The 22,014-nt window shown below is 41.0% G+C and overlaps 1 protein-coding gene across 1 annotated transcript; it reads right to left on the minus strand.

The window, feature by feature from the left end:
• Positions 1–465: 465 nt before the first annotated feature.
• Positions 466–20,634, minus strand: LOC139453982 (probable methyltransferase-like protein 24). Its single transcript, XM_071235451.1, has 6 exons — positions 20,418–20,634; positions 15,507–15,723; positions 12,640–12,756; positions 8,819–8,890; positions 7,190–7,361; positions 466–2,998 (listed from the first exon to the last, which is right to left on the minus strand). Exons 1-6 carry the CDS (start codon positions 20,578–20,580, stop codon positions 2,696–2,698), a joined length of 1,044 nt encoding a protein of 347 aa, XP_071091552.1. The 5' UTR covers positions 20,581–20,634; the 3' UTR covers positions 466–2,695.
• Between the last annotated feature and the right edge of the window lie 1,380 nt (positions 20,635–22,014).

Consider the following 22,014-nt stretch of genomic DNA (forward strand, 5'->3'; position numbering starts at 1 on the left):
CTTGTCGTAAAAGGCGACTATGCTTGCCGTAAAAGGCGACTATGCTTGCCGTAAAAGGCGACTATGCTTGCCGTAAAAGGCGACTATGCTTGTCGTAAAAGGTGACTATGCTTGCCGTAAAAGGCGACTATGCTTGCCGTAAAAGGCGACTATGCTTGCCGTAAAAGGCGACTATGCTTGTCGTAAAAGGCGACTATGCTTGCCGTAAAAGGCGACTATGCTTGTCGTAAAAGGTGACTAACGGGATCGGAGGGTCGCTGACTCGGTTGATGCATGTCATTGTATCCCAATTGCGTAGATCGATGCTCATATGTCAATCCCTGGATTGTCTGGTCCAGATTCGATCTACAGACGGATGTCATACAGCTGAAATATTGCTGAGTGCGGCGTTAAAGAACAAACGCAACAAAACAAAACATCTTGTATCACTGAAACAACAACCAACGTCATATTTTGTTCTTCCCGTTAAGTTTTATTTCCCGTGAGCAATACAAAGGCAAAATAATACAATGAGTTGTACACAACTGCATTTAAAAATAAAGATTTTTTTTCCAAGCTACTGCCACTCCTTGGGTGCGAGATGCAACTATGGGCGGATTCTGAGTTCGACTCCGAGATTTGTCCCGATTAGGACCCTTGCGTTTCAGCGCCATACCCGTGCAGGTATTTGTAGTAACATCTACCACCAATGTCACTTTGAAACATCACTTTGAAACATCTTCTGTATTTAATAATACCTCGCGGCTATACTCGCGTAGATTGATGCCCATGATGTGAATCACTGAATTGTCTGGTCCAGACACTATTATTTAAAGACCGCCATCATATAGCTGGAATATTGCGGTGTTAAGCAACAAACAAACAAACAAAACATGACATTGACACGCCGTTCAAAGATTCGCTCAACCAACTCATTCACTACTACTGCATGTTTATACTACTGAGGCACCATTTTATTTGGTTAGAGTCTAAAAAAATGAGTTTGTTTTCTTAAAACATTTTGACAAGTGAGTAAAACTTTAACGACGCAACGGCATTATTTCAGTTATATTGCGACAAGTCATTTTGAAAAGAATCAATGAGAATGAAACATTAAACAAAAAATTGTTTATCTCTATTATCTACTCTCTGTCTTTACAATTAGAAGATGTCATTCGTCTTTCATGTTTTTCAGACGTTCATTTTAACCCGGGGCCATCCCAAAGCCACTGTGTATTAGCCTCTGGAAGATTTCAATGTGCAAACATTAGCTTAAACTCTCAATGTATCCGATTTACAACCTTTTACACTACACTTTTGACTGTACACTATTATTGATGACACTGTATGCCATCTGGAGCGGTCATAAAATAAACCTTCACAGATGCACACATTTTGTGAGATTAATTTGTTTAAAACATATGAAACATTTCTTTTTCTTCCACGGATTCAATAAAAACTTGTCCCAAAACTAGAGGAATTGAATTTAATTTAGTGAGAAAAGAAGCTGTCGCTCTCCCTCTTCCTGGAACATAGTGACCGGTGGTCTCATGCGTATTACATATACCCCAAAGCTGCATTTTGTATCATACAGGAGTATTTTCTGAATGCCTTACATTGTAATATATTAAGGCGGTGGGGTAGCCTAGTGGTAGAAGCGTTCGCTCGTCACCCGGGTTCGATTCCGCACATGTGTAAAGCCCATTTCTGGGGATATTGCATGAAGCGCGGCGTAAAACCATACTCACCCACTCTAATATTCCAACACACTACCAGAGCTGCCCGCATGTCCCCAGGTTGTATTCCGGTGGTAGACGGAATGCCGACGTTGTTTAATTGAAACGTTGAGACAGAAAGGGACAGTGCTCAATATCCATCGACCCGTGAAGATTCGGGTTAGAATAGGTTTTCAGCAACCCATGCTTATCGTAAAAGGCGACTATGCTTGTCGTAAGAGGTGACTAACGGGGTGGTTCACTAACATGGTTGATGCATATCATCATATCCCAACTGCGTGGATCGATGCTCATGATATCAAACACTGGAGTGTCTGGTCCTTATTTAAATACCGCTGTCATATAGCTTGAATATTGCTGAGTGCGGCGTTAAACAACAAACAAACAAACAAACACATGGTCGATTCCAGTGGATTAACATGGTCCACTATATTTGAACTATTACCTCTTTGACCAGAATAAATGCACCTGGATAGTTCATAAAACTCCATATTGTCGTTAGTTTCAATGCAGTGACAAAATTTGCACAACAGCTTGTAAACCGAGGCAGTCAGGAAGTAGTATTATTTTACTCTTCCACGTGACCTCACATAGTCTTATATCGATTCATGACATCGCGATGATGCATCGATACTTGGTGACGGTGACACCCATAATGCTGACTTAAACAACTGTTGTGGGAAGCCATTTTGGGTGATATTGCTAGAATATTGCTAAAAGCGGCGTAAAAACAATACTCACCCTCTGGGGGTTTACCTTGATGTGATATTGCTAGAATATTGCTAAAAGCGGCGTAGAACAATACTCACCCTCTGGGGTTACCTTGATGTGATATTGCTTGAATATTGCTGAATCGGCTTAAAATCACTCACCCACTCACTCACTCATTCATGCACTCACACATTATAAATGCGCATATAATATATGAAAATTCCCAATTCTATGTCTCACAGATTATCCGATCGCTTCACTTTGAAGAATTATCTCAACAAATTTGCATCAAATTTGGTGTTGACATAAAGTGCGTCTGACTGAAGCCTCCACCTCTTCTCCGTGTATCCTTTAAACTTGAAGTCATTGGAAAATGTCCTGAATCCTATTTCTTTCATCTTGTAGTAGGTTCTAAGCAGATCAAAGTAGTTGGCTTTCTTGGGGAAGTCCCGGATGAGGTGCCACTCCACATAGAACTGTCTGACTCGTTGCATCAACCCCGTGTCAATGAGCTGCTGCAGCATGAACCACTCAAAGCCCTCGACGTCTACCTTCAGGACGTCGATCACTTTCTGGAAAATACAAACGTCATGGCAATGGTGTAAAATGTACTCTTAGGTCCCTATATGTGAGTGTGAGTGAGTGAGTGAGTTTGGTTTTACGCCGCTTTTAGCAATATTCCAGCAATATCACGGCGGGGGACACCAGAAATGGGCTTCACACATTGAACCCATGTCGGGAATCGAACCCGGGTCTTCGGCATGACGAGCGAACGTTTTAACCACTAGGCTACCCGACCGCCCCCTATATGTGAGTGAGTGAGTGAGTGAGTGAGTGAGTGAGTGAGTGAGTGAGTGAGTGAGTGAGTGGGTGGGTGAGTGAGTGAGTGAGTGAGTTGAGTTTAACACCGCTGTGAACAGTATTCCAGTTAAAACACGGCGAGTCAGTCTAATGTGGGAGGAGAGCCCGAAGTGATGCAGGTCTTAGATGTTTACTATTACCTCTGTTGTGAAACAGCGAACACGGGTATGGTGATGACAAACCTCGAAACATATTCGGGGCGAACCGGGACTTGAACCAACGATCATAGGTTTCTGGTTGTGCCCAAGGGACGCAACCCTGCCCAGCAAATTTCAGCACCTAAGACGACTGCCGAACCTTTGCTCCATATATTTAAGTACTGTAAATAGCTTGACATGGATAAGTTAGTCGTGGCATGACAAGGGTGTGTGGATCCTATTGGGGGTCTAAGGGGTATATTGTTTTATGATAGCATGGATCGTTATTAAGGGTAATGTATTTGCGTTATTATATGTCACGTATAATAAAACCATCTCAGTGGACTAGGCTGATGAGGTGCTTGGCGTCGCCACGTAACTCTACCTTCACCCGTCATCGGGGAAGTAACGATCGGTCGTCATGGTCACGCCTGCAGGTAGCTTGCTTACAAGTAGGTCAGGACGGAACGTTTGGCAGTGATTGCGAGCATAAACCTGTCATTATGAAGTACGCCAAACGACCCTCTTACCTGTCAGTTTGTAATGTCTATCAACAGTGAAATGTATTCAGTCTATCAAAACAATTAACGCGTTCGTAACATTTGCAAATTAGACATAAGAATATGGCCCTTTTAGATTTCTGCCATCATAAGAAAATGTGCTTATGAGACATAAATATAATTTTAATATAATAAATTAACCACAATGGGCCCTATTTTACCACTAGCGAAGGTGAAAAACGAACGGTATTGAGACTAGGAAGTATTTGTCCTCCGTTTCACAGTCACACACAGCAGCCCAGGTAAAATGGCGGCTGCGACAGGAGGCGGATTGTTTAAGTTTTAAAAAAATGAATGACAGTCATGCACAGTTGAGAAAATGAACACTCCTGTTTTCCCATTCATAACACAAGACGTTTTACTTTTGTAAAAGTCAGTTATATCATGTAAAGATCAGGTGAACGCTTACAAAAAAGCGACCAGACACGCTGCAAATGTGTTAATGTTTGGCAGAACGTCGTAAAAGTGAGTCATGTTTCATGCCTTTTTGAACGTAATTTCTATAATAATATGGATGTGGGAGGAAATCCCAAAGTGAAGTAGGTCTTGCGATCTTGACAAATCACTGAACATAATCAGGGCTGATCGGCATTTCGGTTCCACGAATAGGATTCTGGCACGCTAATGTCACGCCATGGATGATGTGAACGTTTAATAGTTTTGAACGATACTTGGTATTGTTGGTAAGGAAGACAAATAGTCAATACAGTTATCACGGCACCATTTTCGGATTTTGTATCGAGATTAGATATTGTTTCAGCTACAGCTGCAATACCAGATATTTTGTTATATTTACAACGATGAGCCTGGGTTGTATTTAAGAAAAACACCTTGCAACAAAGTAACTTTTGTGGCACCAATTTCTTTTTTCTTCAACAGACCAAAAAGCGAGAAGTTTCGGGGACAATATATTTTATTCGATAGAATCCCAGGCATCCCGTTTGATTGCATTTCATAGAATGATACTCGTAAAATGGATGAAACAGTCCAGTTCTTATTTGAAATTTACACGATATACAGTCTTTCAATTTGACGAGAGATGTAACTTTTATAAGCGTTGGAGCGGCATATTCTGAGGTTCATACTCTTTTTACGAAACTGTATGAATGAAATGACGTAAACGCAGATGGATAGCATCCAACTTCCTGGGGAAACCCCTTGGAATTCCCTTGCATGAATAAATAAATAAAAATCGTAGTTTCTGATCATTGAGACCCTTTTACCTTGAACTTCATTCGTTTCTTTGTTTGCATGTGTGTTGTTTAACCAGAAGATTGGTATTATGAGCATCGATCCACGCAGTTGGGATGCGATGACGTGCATCAACCAAGTCAGCGAGCCTGACCACCCGATCCCGTTAGTCGATTGTTACGACAAGCATAGTCGCCTTTTACAGCAAGCATGGGTTGCTGAAGACCTATTCTACCCCGGATCTTCACGGGTCACATAACCTTTCAGCACCCACTGGGACAACTCAGAGTTTAACTGGAAGCCCGTTCAAAAATATCCTCGCTGCAAAACCCATCCTCGTGAATAAAAGGAAGAAATGCACATCCAACTGTGGATTCGATCCGCGTGTAGACTGACAAAAGACAACGGCATACCATAAATTTACCTATGTATTTATTTGACACATCTTTACTATCACAATCCAATTTATCAATGATGACGAACAATTATAATCGCCACAACGTTCATGATGATGACATTAATTGAATTTATTTGCCGTAACCAAACTGCGAAAGATCCAACTTTTGCATATAGACACTCATATGATCTCTCCTTTTGAGAAACTATTTTATTCCTCGTTTCCGTTGGTTGTTGCAAGGCTGTCAGTGTCATCACGAAGTCACACAACTAAATACATTGAGTAAATCTTCCTTTCTTAACTGACTGTAAAAATCCAGTTTCAACCCCTGCCAAACTAGGCTGAAGTTTATTAGCTCGATGTTAGCGCCACCAGTTATGTCACTTCTTTATCTGGCCTATTGACCAATCAGATTCCACCTCTCATATCACATGCATTTGCTTCAAACAAAATGGCGGATACAAAATGTATATTGTAATAAAACGTCTTACTTGGCGAAGTGCATTGAACACGTGAGCATCTTGATTAAAAACATGGAAAATTTGGAAAATATCTGTTCGGGGTACACATGCTTTTCAAATCCTGCAATCGACAGATATCTGCCCGGCATTTTACGAACCGTATGTCATTTTCCTAAAGCGGTTCTGATTGGACTGTGCATAGACTCGTTAGTCCAGCCAAAATATAACTCCATAATTCCAACCAAGTTAGGCAAGGGTGGAAATTGAACCTTTATAATCAGTTAACTCCCTTGCCTCATGAAGATGTGCAATACATCACTCGAGGTATGAAATAGTGATTTTAAAAGTATAAGAATTGACTCAGTCTGTCTGTCACTTTGTGTGAGTTCATTGGGCTCTGAACCTTCATAGGATAAGGGCCAAGCTGTATGAAAGTCAGAGCTTCCAAACTTGAAGGAACTTTGATGTTACTAGTATACTGGGGCGGTCGGATAGCCTAGTGGTTAAAGCGTTCGCTCGTCACGCCGAAGACCCGGGTTCGATTCCCGACATGGGTACATTGTGTGAAGCCCATATTGTTGTCCCCCGTCGTGTTATTGCTGGAATATTGCTAAAAGCAGCGTAAAACCATACTCACTCACTACTAGTATACTAGTCCTGCACCATGACTATGGAATATATTTATTTTACGAATAAAACGCATACAAAAGCAAATCTAGTCAGCTCTAGCTAGCTCTATGAAATCAGCATAGAGAAGTTTAAAAAAAAATATAGAGCCAAGAAGGATATTGTGTAATATAAGATTTTATAGACTAAATGTTAGTCTACTAGTATACCTAAACCATATTGTATTTAGCTTAATGTATGTGCAGTTTTGTAATCGTTGATTGTTTGTCTATGGAAAATAAGTTTTACCAGAAATTATTATCATTACATAGTCCCATAATAAGACTAAACATGTCGCTAGCTGGGTTACTGTGTTTGAATGGAACTTTCTTTATTAAATTATTTTGTATACATTTCCAGTAAAAACGAAACATGTCGAGTTTGGCAAAACACAATAAAAAAATTAAAAAATGACTGGTAACTACATCTAAATGATTTAACATCATGAGGTTTCTGGGTTAGAGTTGGAATCTGCAACGACAATACTTACATCCTGATGGCCTAGCATCTTCATGATTGAGGGCAAGGTCCTCATCTTCCACACTTGGGGTTTTCGGACGTACATCCCCGGGACAGGTCGGTAATCATCGGTATCCTCCGCCCCGATGCCCATTTTGTGAAAGTGCACTACGCCCTTATGTATGTGGTCGTCCCACTTCACGCTGCGGATAGCAAGACATACATACCATTTACCACTTCGGTCTGTTTCTGAACTTTAAGGGTAGTACTTACTACATTTATAATACGACAGATTCCATTTGACTGCACATGGTGTTTATTATTACTACCTACATTATTATTACCCTTTGGATCATTCTCAGCTCCATGGGGAGTATACAACCTAAGCTGGTTAACCTGAGGCGCTACAGCGTCACATTGCAATCTCTCTCAACTGGAGAAAATAGATTGGCAATGCCAACCCCACCACACCCACAAATACAATGGATGCTCCGGAAACCCTAGATACTCTCAGGAGCAGGTGCAACCAATTAAAATAATTCAGATCGGTTTGACATTGACTGTTGGGATAAAAAACTTCATATCATAGTACGGCTAAGTTGGTAATGTTCTGCTGTGACAAATGGAAGTTGAGGAATCAGGTTGTGTTGAAGATATATGCACACTGCTCGTACAATGACGATTTCAAGAACGTTGATATCCTTACGTTTATGAATTTAACAACCACCAAGACATTCTATACAGCAGGCTGCTGGTTTAACATTGACGAAGTTGAATCTAGCTGAAAAATTACATTAGCCTACCAGGTTTTCATAGTCAAATTAACACGCATTTCCTCCCAACCCCAGAGGCTAGGAAGTTAACTGAGTATAGATGTCCAGGTGGAATACACAAGAACATAAGTCAAAACAGGGAATTGCATCTTTTTGTCATGTTTGTTCCTGATGCGTCAAATTCAGAAATGCCCTCAACGTGTCTACCATTAAACATTTTGAAAGCGGTATTGAGGCTTTGAATGATGTAAAGCTTGTGAAGTAATTTTGAGTCTCGTCTGAGATTTATATGTGTTCTACATCAAGCATTTAGTATTGATACATTCACATCTGAAAAGGTCACTTTGAATAGTAAGAATGTGTCGAAATAGACACAAAAGCTAAAAGACGTAATACATCAAAATCGAGTGAGTATTGCAACAGTATTTACCTATTTGACAAGAAATACAACTTCAAAATGGCACAAACAACAAAAAATAGTTGAAGGGTTATATCTATATCTATCTCATGACAATCTCACCATATTAATTAAGGTTGCCAACACCAAGCAGTAGGGCAGGGGCGTTGGAGTGTGTGTGTGGAGGGGGTTTGGCGGGTGAGTATTTAATCTGGAGGCCAATAGCGTCGGGGAGAGTGGGAAACAGTTTGTAAATGGCTGGGTAAACAGGTGAAGTTAATAGTGAAGGCGACGACATCTAAGGTCATGTTATAATAAGACGACACAAAGACCTCGTCAGCGTATACAACTGTATATTTAATCAGTCGAGACCATTTAATGGAACTGTGTACAACATCACACACTCGGGTGTTTAAATGGCGTGTCACTCTGGTAAGGTAGACGAAGCCTGTATAAATCATATCATGAAGTATGACATTGCAAGTCCTACCTTGGATCAAAAGAATGCGTCTCACAGCCCATGAAGCCCATGGTTTCGTCAAACTCCCACTCAGTGTAGACCCTACATGAAGAGAAATGAAGCATAATGATACAGGCCACAACATATTGGTTGTTTGTTTGTTTGTTTGTTGTTTAACGCCGCACTCAGCAATATTCCAAATCCTGACCACCCGATCCCGTTAGTCGCCTTTTACGACAAGCATAACTGCCTTTTACGGCAAGCATGGGTTGCTGAAGACCAATTCTACCCCGGATCTTCATGGGTTGTAGATAAAGTTGAGGTTCTTCATATCAAAAGCGCCAGGTGTTGTGTGAACGTTCTTCTAGAATAACATTGATTCACAATCATCTCCTGTGTGTATATGAGACCTAATGATAATCCAGATCCTGGATTTTACGACAAGCATAGTCACCTTTTACGGCAAGCATGGGTTGCTGAAAACCTATTCTATCCCGTCATCTTCACAGGCCCCACAACATATTGGTTACTTGTTAATCGTCGTCTTTACGCGAGGAACAAACTTTTCTATTATACACACTGCCAAAGGAAACACGAACCATAGAAACATATAGAAAAGCATGTACGTTAAGAAGAGGTTCCTTATGTGTCAGTCAAGTGTTACCACAGAGTGTCGTTATTCTTATCACGATATATTTTACATGATTTCCAAATTTTACACGCCAATCTTGCACGACACAAATGGTGAAAATCGAGTCATGGATCTATGACGTGACATGTGATGCGAACCTATCTAATATATCTTGAATATAAGTAATTCTTTATATATTAACCAACATGTGTGGTATTCGCGTTTCTTTTGGCGGTGAGTGTATTATCATGTATAACTTGTGGTTCATCCACCTTGACTCAAACGTGACAATACACCACTGAGAGGAAAATTAACAAACAAATATTTATGTGGGCGGATAAATCAACAAGAACTGGAACTTTAGAATCAGAGCTTATCTACAGAATATTATACCGGATATCACAAGTTCAGCAATTCCTGTGGAAAATATACTTTCAGTTAAGACTGTACAAAACGCTGCTTTCAATAAGTATATAACACGAGAAACTAACGTCCAGGCGGAAACTGGAGTGAACGGGCCAGGCAGAAGCAAACATGTCTTTCAAGAAAAGCTATACAACAGAGAGTTATGTCAGCTGCCCCCGACCAAGAGCACATAGAAGCATTATGGCCAAGTTAAGATGTGGAGTGGCGCCCCTCCGAATTGAAACCGGACGATATGAAAACATTCCTTTAGAGAATTGACTGTGTTTTAACTGTATGAATATCAATGAAGATGAGAACCACGTCCTCTTAACATGTCCTCTGATACAGATCAGCGCAGGGATCTCATCAAGGCTAGCAGGGAGATGTGGCCAGATTGTGATATTTTAACAAATGGAGTAATATTTAACTGTATTTTAGCCTACCCCGATCTTATCTTTTACACTGCTAGAACCTGCCATGACATTTTAACTAAACGCAGAGGCCTTATATACTGTTAAACTTTGCTGACTTTTATGTCTGTATATATCTACTTTTTAGCACATTTGTATTTTAAAATTAATGTTTCTCATAAATCGCTGACATTGATGTTCCAAGCGAAAACATATCTTATCATTTACATTTGTTTTCATGATCATCTCTTGGGGACAGTGTCCGAGGAAACACAACGTAATTGTGCTTCAACTGAGGTACGACTTTTAACCACGCAAATGCAAACATGCTCCAGCTCGAATTTCTGACAAACACCAGATACACAACACAGTAACTGCATCGTCTACGATATGTAAACATCATGTATATATAGAAAATGAATAAGCAGAGCGTTCTTTCTATTTCCATATAATAGAGCAATTTAAAGTCGTACCCTGTACTTATTTGCTGACGACAATCAGTTGGGTTAGTTTACTGTCAATATGCAATGTAAGTTATTTTATTTACAGCACACTTCTATAACTCTGATTGATTATAATCAAACAATTTGTCTTCCTTAAATACCCAACTCTAAATATGTTTATTTGTATTAATCGAAAATTAACTTTGAATAAATATTCCATATTTAAAACAAATGATCTATATATTTCCATATAATATGCAAATTTAAATAAATCGTTTCCTGTACTTATTCTCTGAAGAACATTTGTTTTTGTTTACAAAGGGACCCACTCAGTTCGGAATACATGTCAATAAAGAAGTGATGACTAACTTTATTACATATGTATGTTACAGGAGGAGCGAATACATTTAGGGAATGTAGTAATCTTGTCAAGTGGCATGTATTTTTTAATTGCTGATATGACAAAGCAGATGTTATTCCACGTGGTCAATTTTCATGGCCAACCAACGAGCACAAATATGAACTTCAGAAATTATTTGACACATAGATACAGAAGTGTACCTTTTAGAAAGAGTCGCTATTGTGAGAAAGACAAAATATAGTCCAAAGTTTCCATTATATTATGAATGGAAGGTTAAGTGCTATGTTCTCAATGTTATGAAAATCAAATTCAGAATAAATTCTATTTTATTTTATGAAACTACTAGAAATAGGTTTCTATCGTTATAGGTTTATATACTAAAAGATTATATATTATTATGTTTTTTCCTTTGAAGGAAGACTTCAGTCATCTAATAACCACGAGTAACGTTTAACAAATACACATACTGCATTGTACCTGAAATATATCGTCCTGCTAAAAGTGATGTAAATTCAAATCAAAAACACCAGATATTAATCAGTCCCGGATATCTGCCGAAACAGATTACGGGCGTAAAAGGCAAAATAGTAAGGACAATTGTTGGAATGGATCGCACGTTTAAACAATGCTATTTTTTCACAACAGTTGTGTTGGACATGCAGAAACTCTGCCCATTAGACAGGGACTGGCAGTATCAAATGCATGTAATCTGTGCAGTACCTTCAACACACGCGACATTCATGACCAACTCGTGTTATTCCGGGACAAGCCGAATAGCGACTCGTGGCCATTTTTGCGACTGGGTTCCGTCTTCGCGCAAACGGGCATGGTTAAAAGAATTTTGAACTCGTTGCTTTATGATTCACGTATATTTACCCCATGTCATATATATTCTATTAAAACACTTCCGGTATTTATAAAGAAGATTGCACATAATTAACTGTCTCTAGGGTATTTGTATAGATGCAAGGCATATGTAAATATCAAAATATTTTCCTTAAAGGATTCTTTGACCGCAGTACTTTAAGTCATACGCGCATTCTGATTGGTTTGTCGTATCTTCGCAAACATTCGTCGTTAGGGGGACGAGACTTCATGCAGGTTACGGAAAGTGGCGAGTGTTGACGAATGCATATTCGAACTTCAACTACCAAATAAACCATTATGATGACGTCACACTATTGTTCTTGCAGTTGACTTTGAGCCTGGAATACATTCCATTCCAAACGTGCATTTAAACAAGTGAACCTAACACAACTACAGGTCATTACTCAACATTATAGAGACATTATAATATCAACCATAACATGGGTCAAGTCTGAGAAATCACCTCAATCTGTTGTTTCCGGAAGTAGATCTACTTGCCACTGTCGGAATCAACAGGTGATCATGACTTCTCCATGACTGGAGCCGTGATATAACTGGAATACTGTTAAAAGCGGCGTTAAACCCAACTCACTCACTCACTCACTCCATGACTGGAGGTCTATGCAGCAGTTAGAAAATAATGAACGATCACCTCACCAAGGGAATTAAAGATTCCCACAGTGAACGAATTTGATATACACAGAATCCGAACTCCAGAAAAGCTCGACAATTACCCGAATGAGTATGCGATGCAGGGCGGTTTGACGGTGAACGGCGGGTCCTGACACACTGCATATATCCCTGCCTTGGACATATTCCGGCATGTGTACTCCGGCGGTTTCTCCCAGTCCCTAAGGTCAGAAAAAACAAATGTTACATGGAGATGAGTTATTTTCAGTGATTCAGCAAAATATGTACATATACTCATTGCTATACATGCATATACTACACAAAGCGCAGACCGGCTATAATACGGTAACTATAGGTAGTATTCAATGTGTTTACATATACTCATTGCTATACATGCATAAACTATAGAAACTGTAGACCGGGTATAATACGGTAACTAAAGGTAGTATTCAATGTGTTTACATATACTCTTTTCTATACATGCATATACTACACAATCTTCCGTGCGGATATAATACGGTAACTATAGGTAGTATTCAGTGTGTTTACATATACTCATTGCTGTACATGCATATACTACACAACGCGCATACCGGCTATAATACGGTAACTATAGGTAGTATCCAATGTGTTTACATATACTTATTGCTATACATGCATAAACTATACAAACTGTAGACCGGGTATAATAAGTTAACTAAAGGTAGTATTCAATGTGTTTACATATACTCTTTTCTATACATACATATACTACACAATCTTCCGTGCGGATATAATACGGTAACTATAGGTTAAATTCAGTGTGTTTACACATACTCATTGCTGTACATGCATATACCACACAAGTTGTAGACCGGGTATAATCTTTGTCTTTGGGATCAGAGGTCGCATGACTAACGGTAGCCTTGCTTCAAGGCTGTTCTGGTGTCTTGGATGTACAGTGACTCTATCCTTTAATAGGCAAGTCTAGATAAGCGGACACCAGTTTTCTATAGCGAAAAATTGATCTTACTGTTTATTTAATCTACAGCATATAATTTAAACTGATAATTATTGCCTTATAGACTTGTTCAAGTCTAGACCAAAGGTAAAATGATACACGCAAGGCTGTGTGCGCTTGGCGAGGTGGAACAAATACAATATCACACTCTATCTATATTATCTCTATACACCAAGCAGACTGACAATCTTAGTTAAATCAGATCTTGGTGTTCGCTACCGTCACGGATTACCGTTACACAAGGTAGCGGTAGGGAGCACTAGACCTGATTTTAAAGAGAGTATGTATGTATGTATGTATGTATGTATGTATGTATGTATGTATGTATGTATGTATGTATGTATGTATGTATGTATGTATGTATGTACGTACGTATCTATGATGTATATATACTTATAAATAATTTCATAGAATCTCTCCAGCTGATGAGAAGATGATGTTTGTCATGAAGTAGCGTCTGGTTTTGAAAGCTATTCAGAGCGACGAGAATGGGCATTGTTGAAGGTCATTGGTCCAGAACAGCTCCTTCAAGCTGTGACCTAGATGTGTGTTGGGCGTCGATTTGTTGATCACTATGGGGCCTGCTTAAGGTTATCGTTGGTTTTGAGTACATGAAAATTACACCAACACAAGACAACGCCCGTATCTGAATTCTCCCATCTCGTTATCTTCACCTCGGAACACTGTGCCGGACGGATAGTCCGAGTCTGTCGTTGGTCGCGACTGTAGTAATATAAGCGCATCTCCATAGATTGGTTCGAATCTCAGAGAGGTCACGGGTTGTCCAGTAGTTTAAGGCACATCAATTCACCGTACAGAGTTGTGTCCCGAAACCAATGATTGTGGGTTTAAATCCAAGTTAGCCCTGATCATGTTTCTAGGTTTGTCAGCGCCATACCCATGCATCATCAAAAGATCTACGATCTGCATCACGTCGAGCTTTCCGACCATAGGAAACTGCCACGTAGTTCGAAGCCCACCCATATTCATGTTTGTCCCGAATAGGGACATATCTGTATAAATGAGTAAATCGGTGTAATTTATAACATTAATGTTAACTTGTTACGACGTTCGGGTTTGGCATCAGGACACCACAGACTACCTTCCACAGAACGGACGTATAGTATAGACATACTGCATGCAGCACGATAGGCCATGTGGCCTCAAAGCAATAAACTTGTCACTTGTAACTTCCATAGAATAACTTTATATTCATGATCTGATACACTCCTGTTGATATATTGTATATCTAACCGCTGAAGTATTTTTCATGCCCTTAAACCCAATTCGCTCACTCATTCTTATCGGTCGAGGTTCGAGATAACCAGGTTTTGCTACATTCGGGTTATATATGTTTTATTTTACCACGAACTGGTCGTCTAAGATACCAGAATACTCTGTGCGGAGTATTATCCTTGCACGTCAGAAATTCAGGATCGAATTCCGGATTGGCTTCGATCATATTTTTAGATATGTCAGCACCATGCCCCTTCACATAAGAGGCATTCAAGGTATTGGACCGATCGGAGTGTAACTAAACGTCTCAGACTGGCATCACTTTAGGTTTTTTACCATGTATGCATGTGCATAGACATTTAGGCCTAACGCCCACTACTTTCACAGACAAACTGACGCATTTGATCAGCATGTTCACAAACTGACGACCGCCTCCGTGGTCTAGTGGTAGAGTGTCCGCCCGGAGAACAGAAGGTCCGGGGTTCGATCTCCGACCACGTCATTAAAAGATGGTACTTGTTGTTACCCTGTCTGGCGCTCGGCATTAAGGGGCTAGAACTGTGTCTGAGTGGGGTATTCATGTTGAACTGCGGCATGGTATCTCAGTGAGCTAGCACTCTAAATCTGCATCAGTCCCGACTAGTACAAGCACGTCGCTATATAAGTGCAATAATCTTGGACGCGACGTTAACCCCATTTCACCTCACCTCGCCTCACAAACTGAATTACACATACCATTTCAACAGAGAGCTTGCCTGCCAATATTCCGTGATGTGAAATCCCTTCCCATGTGAATCATCAGAAGGCTTTTCCTTTGGAAGCTGCTTTTCACCGACATTGACCGCACCGACATCGTCATCAGCGACGGGATCATCAAAATGGACATCGTAATCAGCCTCTCCTGGTTTGAGGTCCATCCCCCTCTTGTGTGCGAGAGCCTTTAACTGGCTATCTGTAGGGAACGAACACAACATATATTAGTGAGTCAGTGATTGGATTGTCCAATGACCCTTTGAATCGCATTTTAATGCCATCAAGGCATGTTTGATTGATTCGGAAATAAAAAAAAATGTCAATTCAAGAGAATAACCAGTCTTGATTATCCGCTGAATAAAAAATCCATTTGGTATAAATGGCAAATTAGATCTAAAATTATGTGAATGGACCACTGAAAATCAGGGATGTCACCGTGAAGAGGGTGAACATTGTCCTGCCCTAACAGTAGCACCGCCATTCACACAATTTGCACAAACTACTTATATAAAAACAGTACCACAATTGAACCTGAAAGATCCACTGCTTTCAGAAGAAGCATTCTGACCAGGCCGAACCAGGGATTCTATCACCAAACCAGCGGACCCTGGCACGTTGAGAAGACCAAATCCTCATCACCCTATACTAGGTTCATATCACTATATACTAGATTCACTCTGTACTAGGTCCCCATCACTCTGTACTAGGTCCCCATCACTCTATACTAGATTAACCCTGTACTAGGTTCCCATCACTTTATACTAGATTAACCCTGTACTAGGTTCCCATCACTTCATACTAGATTAACACTGTACTAGGTTCCCATCACTTTATACTAGATTCACTCTGTACTAGGTTCCCATCACTCTATACTAGATTAACCCTGTACTAGGTTCCCATCACATTATACTAGATTCACTCTGTACTAGGTTCCCATAACTTTATACTAGATTCACTCTGTACTAGGTCCCCATCACTTTATACTAGATTCACTCTGTACTAGGTCCCCATCACTTTATACTAGATTCACTCTGTACTAGGTCCCCATCACTTTATACTAGATTCACTCTGTACTAGGTCCCCATCACTTTATACTAGATTCACTCTGTACTAGGTCCCCATCACTCTGTACTAGGTCTCCATCACTCTGTACTAGGTCCCCATCACTCTATACTAGGTCTCCATCACTCTGTACTAGGTCTCCATCACTCTGTACTAGGTCCCCATCACTCTGTACTAGGTCTCCATCACTCTGTACTAGGTCTCCATCACTCTGTACTAGGTCCCCATCACTCTGTACTAGGTCTCCATCACTCTGTACTAGGTCTCCATCACTCTGTACTAGGTCCCCATCACTCTGTACTAGGTCCCCATCACTCTGTACTAGGTCTCCATCACTCTATACTAGGTCTCCATCACTCTGTACTAGGTCTCCATCACTCTATACTTAGTCCCCATCACTTTATACTAGGTCTCCATCACTCTGTACTAGGTCCCCATCACTCTGTACTAGGTCCCCATCACTCTATACTAGGTCTCCATCACTCTGTACTAGGTCCCCATCACTCTGTACTAGGTCTCCATCACTCTATACTAGGTCTCCATCACTCTGTACTAGGTCTCCATCACTCTATACTAGGTCTCCATCACTCTGTACTAGGTCTCCATCACTCTGTACTAGGTCCCCATCACTCTATACTAGGTCTCCATCACTCTATACTAGGTCTCCATCACTCTATACTTAGTCCCCATCACTTTATACTAGGTTCACTCTGTACTAGGTCACATCATTCAATATTAGGTCATATCACTCTATACTAGGTCCCCATCACTCTATACTAGGTCCCAAACACTCTATACTAGGTCCCCATCACTCTATACTAGGCCCCCATCACTCTATACTAGGCCCCCATCACTCTATACTAGGTTCACTCTGTACTAGGTCCCCATCACATTATACTACGTTCACATCACTCTGTAATAGGTCACATCATTCAACACTAGGTCATATCACTCTATACTAGGTCCCCATCACTCTATACTAATTCCACATCACTCTATACCAGGTCCCCATCACTCTATACTAGGTTCACTCTGTACTAGGTCCCCATCACTTTATACTAGATTCACTGTATACCAGATCCACATCACTCTATACTAGGTCCACATCACTCTATACTAGATCACATGATTCTACACTAGATCACATCACTCTATACTAGATCACATCACTCTACACTGGATCACATCACTCTACACCAGATCACATCACTCTATACTAGATCACAACGGTCTATACTAGATATCACTATATACTAAGTCACATCACGCTATACTGGGTCACATTAATCTACACTAGGTCACATAATTCTACACTAGGTCAAATCACTCTATACTAGGTCACATCACTCTACACTAGGTCACATCACTCTACACTAGGTCACATCACTCTATATTAGGTCACATCACTCTACACTAGATCACATCACTCTACACTAGGTCACATCACGCTATACAAGGTCACTTCACTCTACACCTGATCACATCACTCTACACCTGATCACATCACTCTACACTAGGTCACATCACTCTATACTAGGTCACATCACCCTATACTTGGTCACATCTTTCTACACTAGGTCACATCTCTCTATACTAGGTCACATCACTCTACACTAGATCTCATCACTCTATACTAGGTCACATCACTCTGCATTAGGTCACATCACTCTACACTAGGTCACATCACTCTATACTAGGTCACATCACCCTATACTAGGTCACATCACTCTGCATTAGGTCAAATCACTCTATACTAGATCACATCACTCTAAACTAGATCACATCACTCTACACTAGATCACATCACTCTATACTAGATCACATCACTCTACACTGGATCACATCACTCTACACTAGGTCACATCACGCTATACTAGGTCACATCAGTCTACACTAGATCACATCACTCTACACTAGGTCACATCACTCTACACTAGGTCACATCACTCTATACTAGGTCACATCACTCTATACAAGGTCACATCACTCTACACTAGATCACATCACTCTACACTAGATCACATCACTCTACACTAGATCACATCACTCCTTTCTAGATCACATCATTCTACACTTGATCACATCATTCTACACTAGATCACATCACTCTATACTGGATATCATCACTCTAAATTAGGTCATATCACGCTACATTAGGTCACATCACTCTATACTGGGTCACATCACTCTACACCTAATCACATCACTCTATACTAGATCACGTCACTCTACGCTAGATCACATCACTCTATACCTGATCACATCACTCTACACTAGGTCACATCACTCTACACTAGGTCAAATCACTCTATACTAGGTCACACCACTATACACTAGGTCACATCACTCTACACTTGGTCACATCACTCTATAGAAGGTCACATCACTCTACACTAGATCACATCACTCAACACCTGATCACATCAATCTACACAAGATCACATCACACTACACCTGATCACATCACTCTACACTAGGTCACTTCACTCTATACGTTAATGATGTTATGACGTCCCCAATTGTCATCTTCAGGAAAATCAAGGTCCTTATTACTGAGTCTTTTACTATATATTCAGAATAATCAAATATCTTTGAATGCATGTTTGGGTTTTGGATCTCCAGAAAGGCCACACTCTGCAGAAAGCATCTATGTTTGTATATAGGTTTATATAACACTGTGCAGCAAAACATGACGCGTCGAGATTTTTATGGCACAGATCCTGTCCCGCCCAGTGGTATGCTGATCCACTGTATTACGTACACTGTCATCACTACTTCAGCGATGTCCACTACCCCTGCCCATCTCCCATCCTGCCTATCTCCTACCCCTGCCCATCTCCCACACCTGCCCATCTCCCACCCCTGCCCATCTCCCACACCTGCCCATCCCCCACCTCTGCCCATCTCCCACCCCTGCCCATCTCCCATCCTGCCGATCTCCCATCCTGCCGATCTCCTACCCCTGCCCATCTCCCACTCCTGCCCATCTCCCAACCCTGCCCATATCCCACTCCTTGCCGATCTCCCATCCTGCCGATCTCCTACCCCTGCCCATCTCCCACTCCTGCCCATCTCACAACCCTGCCCATCTCCCACCCTTGCCGATCTCCCACCCCTGCCCATCTCCTACCCCTGCCCATCTCCCACCCCTGCCCATCTCCCATCCCTTGCCGATCTCCCATCCTGCCGATCTCCCACCTCTGCCCATCTCTTACCCCTGTCGATCTCCCACCTCTGCCCATCTCCCACCCCTTGCCCATCTCTTACCCCTGCCGATCTCCTACCCCTGCCCATCTCCCACTCCTGCCCATCACACAACCCTGCCTATCTCACACCCCTGCCCATCTCCCACCCCTTGCCGATCTCCCATCCCTGCCCATCTCCAAATCCTTTCAATCGCCCATCCCTGCCCATCTCCCATCCCTGCCCATCTACCACCCTGCCAACAAGGCTTTCCTTGGCCAACACCTGCATCTGCGCATTGACTATCACAATGTAGGAAAACGATTCGAAGTAAATCCTTTGAAAATGTTAGTAGTTGAACATGTAGATACTATAGCACAATACTCATAATGACTTATAGCATCTACCCGAACATGTGATACAGTCATTGACAATGGACCAGTCACCTCAACAACATTCAGACGTTGCTACAGTGGTAGAAGAGCTGTATTCTTTACGCAAATTCAGCTTCACGAAACCAAAATTATAACGTAACATCAATATGCGCACGACCCTTGAGTTGAAACTACAGAGTTGTGCCACGAATCTCATGCAAGCTGGTATGGATATGTACATTCTGAAAACAAACAGATAAGAGGAAATACTTACAACTTAACAAAAGATTCTCATAATCCGATTTATCCTTTTTTGTGTAATATTTGTGAAGCGTAGATAATGCTAATAGTATGATGCCACATGCGAATCCATAGATCAAGACACTGGCAATTTTGAGGCGAGCCATCTTCTTTTGGATTGTGTTACATGGGTGCATTCATTCAGGGTGGAGACGTGCTTGGAGATCCGCTTCAATACGTCGGTAGCCTGAACACGGAATGCGCTCCGGGTGTTCCCGTAAACGTGACTCGGTCGTGTGTGAAGAACAGGGTAAACCAGTCTTCCCAACATCTTTACCAGTAAAACTGCTGACTGTACACAATGCCCTATCATGCATGTACATTGATGGAAGTATATGTCCTTTCATAGACACCCCGAGGCGTTAACGCGTTTGAAGACAATCAGTGATCTGCACATGTACTTTAGACTAATGTACTTAACGACCACTGCATCGAGTTAATGTGCAGTTTGTTGAGGTTTTCCCTTTGATGAGGTCGGCTGGCCTGAAAAGTGAAACAGAAGGCTTTTTGTTTGCTGCTCAGGACCAGTCACTTCCCACTCAAAACCATCAATATGTGATTTTGCATCAAAATGTAAATATGAAATGTAGATTATGTAATGGATTAAATGAGACGGTCCATGGGCGTCATGAAAAATCATAAATACACAAATCTTTGGAATAGGTCCGTTTGCAACCTCTGACGTATCCAGGCCAACAAAGCTGATCTTGTCCGTTTTGATAAATCCAATGAAATCATTTATATCATTGATTTTCCTCTCCCTCTTGACAATAATGTGATTGACAAGATAAAGGAAAGCCATGGCAAATATGCAGACCTCACTTTCGAAATGCCACGTTTGCATCCCAAGTACCAAGTTGTCCGACTCCCCCATTGTTCTCGGTGCCTTAGGTTTGGTACCTGCCAGTCTGTTGACAGACATTGGGAGAGTACCTGGGTTTGCTAACAGGAATACAGCCCTTCTGACAATCTGGGTAATGCAGAAGGCTGCAGTGTTGGGGAGTCTTCACATTCCCCGAAAGGTTCAGGGTGGGTTTGACTAGGCAGCGCTTCCTGGGAGAAGTCCCAGTCGCTGTCTCGGTTGCGTGGAGAGGGGGCTAGGGCCCAGAGCTGATGGTGAGCCTAACCAGCCTGAGACTGTGCCAGGATCACCCGAACCCTCTTTGCTGCATTTTTTAAATTTTAATCTGTACATAAAAATAATAATAATAATAATAATAATAATAATAATAATAATAATAACAACAACAACACCAATAATAATAATAATAATAATAATAATAATATGATATGGTCCATCTATGGTACGACCCAGAATATGTAGAGGGCGTCATGGAAAATGATAAATACAATATGTTTTGGAATAGGTCCGTATAAGGCCTTAGACTTATCCAGGCCAACAAACCTGATGTTGTCCTTTTTGATAAATCCAATGAAATCATTCATGTTATTGCATTTTCTGTCCCTTTTGACCTAAATACAAGATAAAATATGGGTCATAGGTGGTAGATAATAAGTGAGTTATTGGTGCTAGATAAAAGGTTGGTTATAGATCCTATTTCAAATGTGAG

Source organism: Haliotis cracherodii, unplaced genomic scaffold, assembly GCF_022045235.1.
Source record: "Haliotis cracherodii isolate W230 unplaced genomic scaffold, xgHalCrac1.p SCAF_10, whole genome shotgun sequence".
NCBI lineage: Eukaryota > Metazoa > Mollusca > Gastropoda > Lepetellida > Haliotidae > Haliotis > Haliotis cracherodii.